Genomic DNA, 15,842 nt, shown 5'->3' with positions numbered 1-15,842 from the left:
TTTGAGTACACAATTTCTCAGTTACATTCAGTCACATGGTGAATTCTGAAGTTGCACATTAATATTTGATTTAGTTAAGCAACTCTGCACGATCAGGATGGAACATGTATATCATTAGCATTTCTACAACGCAGCCTCGTTTTATGTCACTAAATTTAGCAGTAAACAACTCATTTGAATGTATCATAATTTAAGCTGCTAATTTATTTTTGCATTTACTTACACATTTTAAAACTCAAAACCAAAAATATCAATTTTGTTTTGTTTCTTTTCTTGAAATTGTTTACTTTTTCATGTTAATTTATTTGCATGTGTGTGTGCGGGCGAGCATTTTTGATTCACTTTTCGAATTAGTATTGAGGCAAAAAAAAAAGGAGTGTCTTTGTGATTGGTGTTAAGATTCACACAGTACAAATGAACTATTTTAGGGTGAGCTAGGAATTTGTGAACTTATTGTTCTGTGGTTACATCCGAAATTTACTGTAATACAAACTATGAAAAACAGTCAGTAATGTAGATAACATTTTACTTGGAACAGTCATACACACTGGTAAATTTACAGTACTGTGGTTTTTCAGTATTACCCATTGGTCAAATCACGGTTACCCAGTTAGTGCCTAAATCGGATTAATATCCAAAACACTTATCTTGTAAATGAGTCTCCATTGGTACTAATTCACAATTTATTATTTAAACAAAGCAAAAATTTGACTACAATATTTGGACTTTACAAGAATAGAGAGATGCGTATAGATTCTTACATACATGCAAACATTTATACATGCATACATACAGTACATGCAGTCCTTGTAATAATAGAATGTCTTGTGTATTGCTCTATGACAGTGTTTCTTTTTTGTATGAATTTGGATGGTTGAAGATTTGTAAATGTACCAATTTGCGGTGTTTATATGTGGAAAAAGTTGAACATGTTTTTATGAGATAGTATGTAATAAACTATTGATACAATTGGGACTTTTTTTTTTTTTAGTAGCATTTATTTCTCTTGAATTGATGAGTGCTTTAAGAACAGAAACATGCCAGTGGCACCGAACAGTGGCACCAACTATGTCTGAATATGTGAGTCTCATCCCTAAGATACTACTCTAACCATTCCAGTATGTTGGTATTAGACCATTTAACTCTTTAGCACAGGTCTAATCAATAATAATAATAGCTTCTTCCCATTCAGGTGTGCCGGTTCCAGAGCACTGTTATTTTGCATGCTGACCTTGTCAAAGAGAGCATTGGTGTTATTAATTTACCTGCTTCTTTCATACTTTGTCAAGTTAAAATGTCTGTTGCATGACAAAAAGGCCCCATAACCCAACACACAACAATGAGCTAATTACTTGCAGCTGGTAAGAGAAAAATGGAGTGAGGTGTCATGGATGGATGGAAAACAAAAGTTGATCCTGCAATGAAAACATTCCTGTTATATTTTTTTATATTCCAAGATATAATTTAGAGAGACAGACAGTAGCCTATTTCTGGTTGTATGAAATTACCATTTTGGACAAAACAGAAATGTGGCATTCATACACAGAAACATGGTCAGTGAAAGTAAATGGTTGGTTGATGGCAAAAAACCTTGATGTGTGATTTGTAATATGGTGTTAGATTGTAACCATTAGCTGCTATGCACGAAGAATGAGCAAAATAAGTTAGAAAAGTTAACAAGTGAGGTAAAGCAATATTTTTTGTGGTTTTAGGGAATGTAGAGGTGCAGAAACAAGTCTGGGACAAAATACAACATATCTTATGGGTAACCTCCATGCTGTTTCCACATTGTGACTTAAAAAGTTATGTACACACCAAAGTTCGAAGAACGACTTCTAACTCCAACTTTGGAAACGACTGTCCGAATGTTCTTCTCCTTGAATGAGACTTGTTTAGACACAACAGACCAGAAGTAAAAGGTAAAGAAAAAAATTACAGGCAGCAGCAGTGCTCTTGGAAAATACTGGATCAATTAAAAAAAATATTGTCCTCATTTGTCACTTACATACAAAAAGATGGGATAATAGTGTCCAGTTTGAAAGATATTGAAGTTTCCCTTTAAGTACTTAAATACTGTATGCACATGGGTAAAGCCTTCCAAACAAACATAACATAACATAATAGTGTCAAATAAAGGAACACCATGTGATAGGTTGTGTTTTGTACAGGCTGCACTTGCACAACTTTTTTTTCTTTCTTCTTATTAACGCCACAGGCAGAGACAGCACTTTTTCGACGCTCCCTGGCTTCAGGCAGTTTCAAGGAGACCCAAACTGGGCGTTTCTTTGCAGCAACAACTACGAAAAGTTTTCACAAACAGCGGTCATAACTCGACGTTAATTTACACATAAACCTGCCGGTCATTAAGTACCAACCACGGCAGTAACTGTGTCACGTCGTAGTATTGTAAATCTTAGTTTAAATCGCCTGTGATATCGTTTTAATGCCTGTTTGTTGCAATTGTTTTTGCCAGTTGAAGCGCTTCTATACTTTAACGCAACCGTATATTTACTCTTAGTACTGTCGTTTAGGAAATAACCTAGAATTTATAGCGCCTTAAGTGTTAGTTGTACAATATGCTTTTAAAGCACCGTGTATTTTTGAGGTGTTACAACACATTTGGTGACCCATCTGTTTACGTGACCTGCCGTGTTGTGAATCCTTCACTTCGGCTAAGTAAAAGCATCAATAACACAATGTTAAAGTTCTTCATAAAAAGTTAAAATCTTGCATTAAAAATACAAAAGTATATCAGTATTTCCAGCTAAATGTACTTAAACTACTAAAGTCAAAGTAGGAAGAAGAACTTTTACTTATGATTACTTTTGAGTATATGGTGTCATACTTTTACTTAGCCTAAGTAAGGGATTCTTCCAACGCTGCAGGTCACATAATCTGACAGGTCACCAAATACGGTGTAACACCGGTGTAGCTAGGATTCTAGTAACTTTGTCCCAGACTACTTCAAGGGATCATCGTCAAACTTGTAGACACCAGAAGAGGAAGCACTGTACGCAGCCATTCCCTTACTGCGCCACTTTAAGTGAAATGGGACGCCTTGAAACCTCCATGTTTGTATCTTGAAATTGCGAGCGGAGTTGAGCACCATATTGAATCAAAGTTGCCAACTCCTTGACAAATGTTTTATAACTTTACGGACGTCAAACTTTAGCGCGTATCCGAGCTGGACGACACCACCCGTGCGCGTAATGGGCGCGCTGTAGGCAACTTTGTTGCGTCTCAGCTTTTTAGTTTTTCCCTGCATGTTACGTTGGGTTAATGCAGCAGCACCGAGTCGGAGAACAAACTCTAACTTTAAAGTGTGAGGTCAGCACTCTGGACCAGACCTGGATGTGATGGACAATCCGTCCTCAGTAATTACCCAAGTCAGCCGGGATGAAGAGGGGAATAAAGCTTCAGGAGAGAGGGGTAAGTGTTTTTATTTACTTCTTCATTTATTTGTGAGCTCATGTCAAAAGAAAAAAAGTTGTGCTGCACAAACTGAGCTCCCGGTCGTCAACCGGAAAAAACACATAGTAATCTCATTTAGTGTAGCAGCACATTACAGTCGCCACTATTACGCAAATATTCCCCTGAGTAAAGTAAACGACAAACAAGTTACGGCCTTAAAACAGTTTTTCTATTCTGCATAGATTATGGCTGCGGCCCTTTTAGTCTCTGATGAAAGCAAAGGAAATGACGTACAAATACTAAATTAAAACAGTTAAAAATATGTGGATCGAAGCAGAAAGGTGCGTAAAAGTCACCACTTTCCATCTTCACAGAATGCTGAACAGATGCCATTTATAATAATAAGCAAAAAAAAAGTTATAATATTCTGAAGTGCATGTGTAATATTTGCAAAAGGGTCATAAATAAATATATGGCTGAAATGTTTCATAGTGAAAATGTGAATATAGGTGTATCCCTTCATATCTGTCATAATTCTTGGCACTGGCTATTTGAAATTTACAATGCTGCTATAGTTTCCCTCCACACCTCTTCATGACTGTGCTTGTGAAATGCAGGTTTCCGCACTGCAGCACTACCTTTATCACTTCTGTGTTCAGTAATATGGATTTTTTTTTTTGGCACTGCCACCAAACTAGTTAGATCCCACGCAGATAGTAAACATAGGTTACTGAATAATCTGCTCACTATCAGCCATCACTCTAGAGAACATGCCTCCTGTCTACCTCGTGAAGGCCATAATCCTGCACACTGTCATAACAACACAAACAAGGTTGATATTTAACTTGAAGCTGGTGTTAAAGACTTTATTAAAACAGGTAGAGATACAGTAGTTCATGTTTTGATGTTTGATTCCATGTGAGAAGATGATCAGTGGGCTGAAATGTGAAGCACCGGCCCTCCTTGTAAATGTGTAGTAGCTTAATCTATTACATAACCGTGTCCGCACACTTTGTGAACATGTTTATTCACTGTGACACGCAGCCGCACAGTCTCAAACCCTCCATGTTTACTCTGTTCTGCTTAAAAGAGATTTCTTAGATTATGAACACTGTCGTTTGTTAGCTTCACAGAATCATAAGACAAGTTTTTAGTTTCAGTTTCACTGCAGGGGCCAGGTTGCCTTTTTTTTAACAGTTTTGTTTTTGCACTTTCCACTCAAGTTAGACTCTCTATTGCTCTACTTTTGCACAGTAAGGAAATCAAATGTGGATTTAATAGCTGTAAAAGCACCTGAGCAAACTTTACAGTGAACATTAGTGTGCTCAGTTGAATGCACCTGTACGATAAGGATCAGCTCTGTGGTTTAAAGCTGAGCCTTTTTATATACATATATGTGTAAATAGCCATGCAAATAACCCTAACTTAAAATTAAATGTTATATTCTCAGCATCACAGTAAAAATAAAGTTGTAAAATGAAGGCTGCAAATGATAGTTGTGTCATGCAAGGCCATGTTTGATGCAGTAAGGGTTTCTCAACGTGGCCGTGTTGCTCAATACTCTGAGTTATTGGAGATGACTGAAACTGATATGTGAGTATTTTCCTGTATTGGTTAAAGTATTTTCAAAAGTAGATCATAGCTGCTATAAAATCCCTTTTTTGTAAAGCTTAAACCATTATACCTTTGGCACACCCAGATAAGAAGGTTAAGATATGCTTGGGCGGATGCTAAATTACCATAACCTTATAATAAATTTAACATTTAGTCGTGTTGCATTTGTCATTTTCCCACTGATCTATAAATAAAGCTGCACAATGCTGTTTGCTTCCAGGCCAGTCATCATTTGTTGCTTGGGCCTCAAACTGACTGCGCTGCTGTACTCTCATCTATCAGACTGACATATTAGACTCTTATCAGACATCATCCTCTTATAAGACTCCTCTTATACCAAACCTATATTCACATTTTACCCTATTAACTTTAAACCCGTGTTTCTTTTTAACTTGGAAGCTTCACTATCGCATCCAAAAAAGTTAATTAATCTGCCGTTTTATTGACGGGTTTTTATTGTCGCATGAAATTCTTAACAGCTGCATCGGAGGCTTATGTTATTTATGAAGTCACATTGAAATATATTGGCAGCTCAGTCAATAGCAGCCATCAGATACACCAGGGGTCAAACCCATACGGCATTGATCAAACTGTAATGTTTAAGACATTTTGGAATAAGATCAGTCTTGGTGTTGTTAGCGGTTACCATATGTTTGAAATCAGAGCAGCTGCAGAAAATCAGCAAATTTACAATGTGACTAAAGCTCAGCTGTCAAGAGAGGCAGGAATGATCAGGAAGAAGAGTGGAGGCGTCTTTTACAGGAAACTTTAAAAATGGGTCCCGGGCTGATAAGATGATCTGATAAAATAAAGCTTATCTTATCTGTGAGTGGAGTGGAGTGCCAATTATTCCACACTGATGTCATGCGGTGATAAAATGATGAATGATGAGTTATTGTTAAGTTCGGAGACGGGAGATAACATGTTGAGGTAAGCAAAAGGTTGAAAATAGGCTTTGGTTCAGATTAAGCCGCGTTAAAATTTCTGTTATTCATAATTTGACAGTGTTGCCTTAAATTTTTGGGGGGTTTTGTCAGTGATGTGAAAACAAGCTCAGTAATTCCCAGAGATTACCTGTGGTTTGTGTTTGCTTTGCATGCTGATTCTAATCCCACTCATTCTGTTTCTCATGCCCAGTGCTAGCCTGTTTATTTCCCCTTTTTAAAAGAATGTGTTGTTGCTATTATTAATAAAGAAGGTAGAGCTCATCATGGACTTGATCACACAGCTAATTTGCAGCTGTTAAATACTGCTTAATTAGGTGCTACTTCTGCAGGAAAAAGATATTTGCATGCACGATACAGATTATACTGATTTGAATGAGATTAGATCACCAAGAAGAATGCAACAGTTTGAAGCCTTTCGATAATATTAGATGCCTCAAATCTGATGCTGGAGAAGATAAGCACAGTGTCAGTCTTCCAATACAAGGTTAAGCTTTACATGTAGTCAAAAGCTCCATTTAAAACACTGCAGCTGTGGAAGATATCCATTTTATTTGATTAAGTCTTAAATAAACTTCAGATCAACTTTTAGATGTCAAAATAAAAGCGTGGACACACTGTTGATTTTAGCTCCCATCACTTCCATTGAAAGCACATTCAGGGGAGAGCTTGTAACAGCCAGTATGAACAGGAGGAATGATTACAGAGGGAAAAACATGCCTCAAGGGTCATATGAGCACCTGACTGTTGTTTTAAGTTGACTTGAAGAATTGTGAAGCTATCCTTTTTTTAAATGTATGTTTTCTGAGCCTATCTTAAGAAGAACAATACAATGGCCTGAACATTGTACTACATAGGAATGAAATGTGTGGAAAGTACCCTGTGAAAGGGGCTACGAAGAAGGAAATGTCAAAAAAAAACCACCCCTCCTGTATAATAAAGGACATTATTATGATGACATGGCAACACGCCTTGTGCTTTTTTTTTTTTTTTTTTTTTTTTGATGATTCAGGTTTAGGGAGCTTTAAGGGGGGATATTTCTTGAACTGAAAGCCTTTAGTAGCCTACTGTGGCGTCCACGCTATGCTTGTAATCTTCATAATGCTCTCTTTATAGATGAAGCAAATAGCAAATGCATGCTCTATGTTTTTACACAAGTGGAGATTGGAGGGAGGTAGCATGAGGACACTAGGGAGGGAGCGTTTGAAATGATAAGGATGTGAAGGGAGTGAGCAAGGACACGAGGGAGTCACAAAAAAACAAAGGGAGTAAGTATTGGCACCTGATTTTATTATGATTAATTTCACTGCAGATATGTGACACATTTTCAAAATTTGTCCTGTAAATTTTTCGTTTGGGGGAAATTGGGCCTTTTTTTCTTTAACTCAAATTACAGGTTTGAGTTTGTGCTGAATTTGTAAATGCATTTTTTTTTGACGCCACTCAAATACCTGAATAGAAATATAAACTTGCATAAAACTGAATGAATAAGAGGGATCACAAGCCTACTCCTGCTACAACTGAAACATGATGGCAAGTAGCTTCCTCCATCGATACCCGTCTGTTTCCTCTTCCTGTTTTGGCCTGAGCGCAGAGGCCAGTGGAGGGTCAGACGGGGTTTGAATCCACAAATGGAGTAGGAGGGAATAGCGGAGAGGGAATGAAAGAGGCGTGAGAGATGGACAACAGAGGTTTGTGTGTTGGTAACACAGTCACGTCCAGACAGGCGGAGGGAGAGAGAGAGAGAGAGAGAGAGGGGAGTATGGTGCATAAAGAGACAGAAACAAAGTCTAATGTGAGACGAGTTCTGGCTTTACAAACAAATCATCTCAATGACTGTGGTGGATTGAAGGGTGGAGCTTAAACCCAAGCCTGATTTCCAAAAAAAAAGAAAAAAGGGCTGTATCAAATTAAGATTTTTTTAAGATAACACTTCACCTCCTGAGATAAAATCATGACTTATTAAAAAGTATTTAGTCAAGAGGTCACCTAACCAGAAGTGTCCCAGTCAGCTGAAAAAGTTACTGTACTTTCCTTACACTTCTATTTGCAGTCCCTTAGCATTTAGTGTTCCCCTTTTGTTTCTGCATATATTCCACATGTTTTTTGTGTGGGGGGTGTAACATTTTATTCAATAGAAATATTCTGCATTATAAATATTATGACAATTATGAGTTTATCACATGCACTCTAGCTCTCCAAGCAGTAGCATACAGTATAATTAAAAAAACAGAGCTGATAGTTTAAGAAGGCAACAAAAGGAGTGAAGGGAAGTAGCTTTACCTGTTACGCTACGGTACAGGTGCACAGCCACTCCTTATTCAGTGACTGGCAGTGATAAGAGTGTGAGAGAAAGCCTTCATTCAACAGGTTTGTCTGGTTAATCATAAGTCTGGACGATATGTTTGACCATATATCTCTATCAATATTGTGATTTTTGATAAATAATCATCAGTAATGTGGATACAATGATAATCACTTTCCTGTAATGCAGCCTTTAAAACCAGGAAAAGGCAACACTTTATCCAATCCAAAGACAATATCTCGTCTTCTAACAAGATATGGATACAATAATCAATATATTGCCAAGCCCCTAGCTCATGATCTATTTGGCAGGGAATAGTTTGGAGCTTTTGCAAGAAAAAATTCCAGTCAAATATAATCTCACTCAACATCGAGTGGCCAGAGGGTGAAAAATTTAAATATGAGGCTCCAGCTGCTCTTACTCAATTCCTACACTCAAGTTGTTCTTTTAGATGATTAAAAAAATAAAAAATAAAATAAGGAAATGATTGTCAGTATTTTTGTTTAACTTCCACAACACTATCAGGCTTAAGAAGTTGAGTAATAGTATTGAGGTTATAACTTTTCTAAGAAGGAAAGTCATTTTAAGTGTTGTCACTCTTCATGCATTTCTCTTTTTTTAGGGTATTTTATATTGTTTTTAGTAGTTGTGAGTATAAAGCACCACTGATGCTCAATACATAGTAAATATAAAATAGCTAACAGTTTCATTTCTGGTCATATGACACATCTGTCCAGTTTTGATTGGCACACTGCATTCCACAATGAACTCATGATGAGCTTATGATGTTTGTTTGTTTTTTTATAATGCCCTGCTCTGCTCTGCAACACTTTTCAAAGTCAAGTGTTAAAGAGTCCTGAGTGTTGATTGGTGGTGGTGGAGTCTATTTGCTGCTGACATCAGAGAGGCAGTTATGCAAGAGCTCCTGGCAGACACGTGTGTCTCCAGGAGGGTTTGTGCACATGACAAAAGTATGAGGAAAGTTTCTGGAAGTGCTTTTGACTGTTTTCACACAATTGCTCAGTCCTCAGTTAGATGGCATTTAATAAGGATTAGACTTAAAATGCAGTTATTACACTTTGTTTTTTCTGTTTTTTGAAGTTGAAACTCCTATCCCTGTTCATAGTGGGATTGTAGTATTCATTTATTTCTTTAAAGTTTGAATGCTTTTCCTCATTTTAACTCATTTACACATAACTTACAATGTTGGATGTTTGTATTAAATGTGGCCAAAGTGTCAAATAATGAGGTCATAATTTCTAACGTGGACTCTTCGGATATCATAGATAATCACTTTTAAATGATAGAAAGCACAGAAAGAGAGAGAGAGAGTGGAACTAGAGAGTGTTGCTTAATTTATTTAAATGATTAATTGATTGACCAAAACAGCTGTTTAATTTCCTGTCGAGAGAATGAATTGAACCCAGCATTAATAAAAGTAAATAGCTTTGTTGACAAAACAGCACTTTACAGGCTTGTTTGTAGGTAGTGCTTTAATTAAACCAACCAAAGAACTAATATTAATTTGGTGACCTCCTTCCTCTTCCTCTGCAGGTTCTTCGCCCTCTCTGTCCTCTAAGAAGCCCAGGAGCGGAGGTCTCTTCTCCAGCCTTTTCTGCTGCCTTTGTCGGGACCAGCCTGAGCAGCCGCCAGTCAACAACAATGCCCCGCTGCTGGTTGAAGAGAACGGAACGGTCTCCAAAGTATGTTGACGTCTGTCTCGCTACCTCGATTTGCATTTATTAGCCGTGTTTTGACAGCAAAGGATAGATTAGATCTGTTTAGAGAGGTCAGGACACTCTTTGCTTTCTTTCAAATGTTGTTTCTGTACTGTCATATTGCTGGATGTGTCTAGACTCGGGTGAATAATTTTGTGGTGTTTTTTAGATCCAGGTGAAACCACTGCTGCCTCCAGCGAAGTCAAAAGACTCTGGAAAGATCTGTGTGGTTATAGATCTGGATGAGACATTAGTTCACAGTTCTTTTAAGGTGAGAGAACATTGCATGTGTTCAAGCCTTTTCTTTCATTTCCTACATGATAAAGGGACTTTAAGATACAACTTGGATTTTTCTTTTTTTTAAAAAGAACTTCAGCTGTTGTTTTGTGGTCACATTACATCAAGAGATAGTTATGTTTAATACTAAGAAACACATTTTCCCCCCATCTAGTTGTTGTTGGCTTTGAAAGCGACATTTCTGTCATCGCTGGCAAATGCCAAACCCAAACTAGCTGGTTTTTAAAACCAAATAAACATAGTCGCTCCTCCTTGTACACACACTGGAGACTGTTTGTCTCTACCTGCATCTGTCCTGCAATAATATCACAATCTCTCATTTTATAGTTGGTAAAAGACAGAGTTGTATTTCTTCTCCAGTGTTTATAGCTTGAAATATCCATATATAATTTTTCTGTCTTTCCAACAGCCTGTGAACAATGCAGATTTCATCATTCCTGTGGAAATAGATGGAACAGTACACCAGGTATTGTTGGCACCACACTCCCACTACATAAACTCTGCAAAAATGCTCATTTTGTAACATGTTGTCGTCTGCTGTCCTCTAATGAGACAGCCCCACACTGTCCAAGCGGTGCACTTGGATTTAAATTGCTCAGTACGGGAAGTGCTGCCAGCGTTTAAGGGATTTGAAGATGGATAACATACCGTGGGTCTGGGCCTGATTCAAGTAATCCAGGATAGGTTTGTTCAGACAAGCACAGCCTATTCCGGATGACTTGGTTCAGGAACGCTGCCCTCAGCCACCGATGCTGCAGAAAGAAGAAAACATAGAGGAGGAACTTTGAGGAAACAACACTGGTTTTCACATGTGGAGCCAAATATTTGTGTGTCAGTGATCTCCATCTTTATATTTAGCTTCCTGTGCAAGTCCATAAGGCATGGAATTATAATAAATGTATAAGAAAATGCAAATGTGGACATAAAACTTTATTGTTAGAGTTATATGGCACAGCATAATAATAAATCTCCTATTGAACACCGAGAGATAACGTCATACGTCCTTAGGCAGTTCAGGTTTGTAGAAACTTGTTGTATTTTAAAATGTAAGACTGGTTTAAAGATCCTTATGTATTCCAGGTGTATGTCCTGAAGCGGCCTCACGTCGACGAGTTCCTGAAGAGGATGGGAGAACTGTTTGAGTGTGTTCTGTTCACTGCCAGTTTAGCCAAGGTGAGGCATTTCTGCAGTATAACCAGCTATAAGCTCTACAAGAAGCGTTAATTAACAAGAGACATTGCAACAGCGAATGATAGCAAAGAAACTATTTCACATTTTGAATACTCTGAGAAGCAGAACATATCAAAGAGAGATCACTAAGAGCAGCAGTATTATTGGAATGTATCAGATGTATATCACCTGTACAATGTGTGATTTTTTTTTTTTTTTTAACTCAATGCAGTATGCAGACCCCGTCTCTGATCTCCTTGACAAGTGGGGGGCTTTCCGCTGTCGCCTCTTCCGGGAGTCCTGCGTGTTCCACCGAGGAAATTACGTCAAGGACCTGAGTCGCCTGGGTCGTGACCTTAACAAGGTCATCATCGTGGACAACTCCCCAGCCTCCTACATCTTCCATCCTGACAACGCAGTGAGTATTTCTAGGCAACGTGCATCACCTGAATCATCATGGGTGTAACAGCAAGAAAGTTCCTGTCAATACAAGAACTTTTTAATTATTATTTTAGAGCATATTTAACTTTAAAAACCTCTTATTATATGAGTTGGTACAGTGTCCCAACATCCTGATGATACAAATGATACAACCTCCTGTTTTCTTCCTCATTCCTCTCTCCATACTTTGTTGTCAAATCCAGTAAATGATTACAACGAGAAACAGAAAAGGCTCAATATCAACATTGTTGAATTTAACCACATCCATCCTGTGTTTTTGCTCATAGTTTGTGTGTTTCCCTCCAGGTGCCTGTAGCCTCGTGGTTCGACGACATGTCCGACACTGAGCTGCTGGACCTCATCCCATTCTTTGAGAGGCTGAGCAAAGTGGATAACGTCTACACAGTCCTCAAGCACCAAGGGACCGCAAGCTAACAGTGTTCGACTTTTCATCTCACTTCTGAACAAAACGGCGTACAAAACAGAAAAATACACACAAACGCACACCAGCGAGGCTCCAGTTCCAGCTCCAGCTTTCACTGCCCACAGGAACACAGACTGCTTCACAGCTGACAGAGCCGTCAGCTCCACAGTATCAAAACAAGATCACATTTTAGGAGTCTTTACGGCCTCATCACTGCCACCTCCTGGTCAACCAGAAAACTGCCTGAAAATTGCCATGTAACTTTCCCTCCCTTATCAGCCTACCATGAACCAGTTGATGTAAATGAACGAGTGAAAGAACGGATGTTTCTGCGGTGTCACTGAACTTGCAGCGGAGGTCTGTAGTCATGAATCCTCTGAACACAAACTGGGTACTGGACATATTCTGTCATGGATTGAACTGTCTGATCCTGCAAAACCCAATGCAAGATTTGGTAAGCAGGATTCAAGTGGTAAGGAAATTTTTGGAAAGGTTTACGTGCAAATAAACTCATTGAAGAGCGGTGGGTCTATACGTACTGTAGATGCCTTTTTAGACATTTTTGGAATAGCATTATGTTCGTCACACACCCTCGTTTTGCCGATTATCACACTATTTGTCTGCGTGACATGAGCGTGTGATCATCTGGAGTCATTTTAGAAATTTTAGAGCGATGCGATCACCTTCTGGATAATCATGACAGTGTTACAGATAGTCTGATAAAGGAAAAAAACTCTTTCTTGTTCAGTCCCTGAGTTGTTTGATTAATAGTGAAACAGTATGATTGGACAGCACTTTACATTAATCTATTGTACAGTCCACCCTTTCACTGCAGCTTAGAAATTGATTTTAGAACAATTTGTCTACTAAAACCAGTATGAATTGCATAATAAATACCATTCAATATTCTGGGTTTTAAAATCCACTCATTTGTAGGTGTTTAGGGAGAAAATGAATTGAGTTCTCTTTCAGCAGGAAACAAAACAGCTTTTTCATCAATGAGAACATAAAATCAATATGAAAGTCAGTGTTAATCAGTCAAATCCCTTTTAAAAGAAAATTTGATTTCTAATGGTAGACATACCAAAAATGATGAGCTCTCAGCAAAGTGTCCCTGACACAAGTGACTGCAGTATTTCCATTAAAATCTGACACTACGAATACCGATCATCTGCACATGACCGTGAAAGAGCAGCTGCTATGCTTAGTGGATGTGGATTTCCAAAGGTGGTGTAAATACCTGATGGACAGCCAGAATGCAATATACGTGTGTGTCAACAGATGAAATGAACAGTTGATGCCAGAGGCGAGAGGACCAGAATTGACTTCTAAAACCGCCTGGGGAATTGGTCAGTGTTATGTTAATGTTGCATTAAAACTTCTGTTTCCTTGTTTTAAAGCCACAGGCAAAAACTTGAATTTCTCACAGAATTTACAGACTGCACATGAATGGCCAATGAAAGTTGTATGGTGCAAAAAAAGAAAAGAAAAAGTGACCGTTCAGTTCTCATAAGCTTCAAAGTACACTCTTTTCTTTTTGCTCTGAAGCGGTACACATAGGCTGGAAACAATTTCAGGATTTTGTAATAAAAGTGGGACTCAAGGACTTAAGGATATGTGAGGTGTGGTGCCTGGTGCGCACCTTTTTAAGAAACACAAAGTGGTTGAATTCAGTCCAGATTTAAAGGAGAAATCCACCCTGAAACACTTTCTCACACTCAATAAACAGCAATTGTTGGTGTATCTTTCATTTCTGGGTCATTTTTATTATTTGGTCGTCTGGCATGATGTGACTGTATGTTACAATAATGCCAGTGCAGCTAGAATGGAGTTGAATAGATATTAAACATTAATGGCAAATGTCAAGTTCCTTGTAGTAGAAAATAGGTCAGAATGCAGTGCAGCAACAAGACTTTCTATGTAGTTTGGATTGCAATTACTATTCATGCTTCCAAAGCTGGGCAATGTAGGAAACCACTAACAGATGTATAAGTTTATCACAAAATGATGAACAACTGTCCAACAAACAAGGTGATTTCAGGGTGGAATTTTCTTTTGATTAAAACAGAGACCAGATGGGTGTTGCACATGGAGTGTGTATTTTGTTTTTTGTCGCTCTACAGTATGTAGTGATGTTAGTTGCCTAGTTTCTGGAGCAACTCGAACCTCTTTTGTCCAGTTAAGGAGAAGTGGGGCCTCTAGAGGGCCTTTCAGACTCTTATTATCTCCTTCATATGCGTTGACAATACCATATGTTGACACAGATGAATGAAACGGTGGATTTGACTAAAAGCCTCGATAATAGGCTTGTTGAAGAGACTTCACCAAGATGGAGCAGGGGTGAATTAAATCCACAATATTAAGAGCTTTTAGCTACATTATTTGTTTATGTTTAACAAATTATTGTCAATCAAATTAGCCTGTTCCTTTTCTAAATAATTACTGATTTTATTTCTTTTTTTGCCCAGTAGTGGTCCTCTGATACAATATTTATTACAGTTTGTTTTCCACAAGGGAAAACATTGTTCTTGCTGTTTTCATGTAAGACTTGGTTGGTTACCTCATATTAATAGGTAATATATGGATCAGAAACACCAGCAAATGACTTAAAGGATAGTAACTTACTGTTGTAGGCACATAACAGGGTAAATGTTTCAAATGTATGTTTCATGTAAGCCATTGTCATGTGATCTTTCCATTAGATTTAATGCTGATACCTGGAATTCATTGGCAAAGAGGAGTATTTATAGGAACGTTCAGTCATTTGCTCTCATATAAAATAAGTGTTGTGTCACTACAGGGCCCATTCGCTGATACTGTACTTCTTACACATTCAGTAGATTTGTATATTTTGTTTTGCACAATAATAAAGCAAACAAATTTCATTAATATATGGAATATTCATGTTACTGTACTCATGATTGCATAGATGTAACCTAATTTTTGACTGTTGTTTTTATGATACCAAATTATATATGGACTGTATGTAATAATGCCATTTCCCCCCCATAAATGCTAAATGAAAGATGGTCCAAGAAGTGCTGTTTGTCTTTTCAAAACAACCTTAACAGAAAACTGAGCGAATTCTCAGTCACAATAAGTGATTGTGTTGCAGCCCAAAATCTAAATTTCAGATATTAATGCAGTATTATAATAAACCAGAATCATGGCTGTTTAAATAAAATTAATAGTGCTATAATGTGATAACACACTAATATTATATATTTTGACCCTTCATAGTATCCCTTCATTATTAGGCTCTATGATTAACTTTTGAATTACAAAATCACAAATCTATTTTAAATTTCCTGAATACCTCATCATATATACAGTTAGGAAAAGTCAAAATGTCAGGCTGCTCAAAAATCTAAGAATTTGACCTGATAAGGGTTGAAATGTATTATCATATTGTGTTAATTCTACTATATAATATAACATAATATCAAAACTAAAAACACATGTTTTGTTCTTGTTTCTTTATAAATGTTGTAATGTTTGTCATATCCATAGACTCTTTA

At 37.6% G+C, this 15,842-nt stretch overlaps 1 protein-coding gene across 1 annotated transcript; it reads left to right on the top strand.

The window, feature by feature from the left end:
* The first annotated feature begins 3,026 nt into the window (after positions 1-3,026).
* On the top strand, positions 3,027-15,354 carry LOC128354161 (carboxy-terminal domain RNA polymerase II polypeptide A small phosphatase 1-like). Its single transcript, XM_053314422.1, has 7 exons — positions 3,027-3,429; positions 9,829-9,977; positions 10,162-10,263; positions 10,699-10,755; positions 11,370-11,462; positions 11,692-11,877; positions 12,207-15,354. The coding sequence occupies exons 1-7, from the start codon at positions 3,357-3,359 to the stop codon at positions 12,333-12,335; spliced, it is 789 nt and encodes a 262-aa protein (XP_053170397.1). The 5' UTR covers positions 3,027-3,356; the 3' UTR covers positions 12,336-15,354.
* The last annotated feature ends 488 nt before the right edge of the window (positions 15,355-15,842 follow it).

This window comes from Scomber japonicus, chromosome 24 (assembly GCF_027409825.1).
Source record: "Scomber japonicus isolate fScoJap1 chromosome 24, fScoJap1.pri, whole genome shotgun sequence".
Classification (NCBI taxonomy): Eukaryota; Metazoa; Chordata; class Actinopteri; order Scombriformes; family Scombridae; genus Scomber; species Scomber japonicus.
This window is presented reverse-complemented; position numbering and strand designations above follow the sequence as displayed.

Excerpts from the sequence above, each read along its gene's own strand:
- LOC128354161 (XM_053314422.1), top strand. The coding sequence starts at position 3,357 with ATGGACAATCCGTCCTCAGTAATTACCCAAGTCAGCCGGGATGAAGAG. Across the intron at positions 10,264-10,698 it reads TAGTTCACAGTTCTTTTAAG|CCTGTGAACAATGCAGATTT; the intron begins GTGAGAGAACAT and ends TCTTTCCAACAG. Across the intron at positions 11,463-11,691 it reads TCACTGCCAGTTTAGCCAAG|TATGCAGACCCCGTCTCTGA; the intron begins GTGAGGCATTTC and ends AACTCAATGCAG.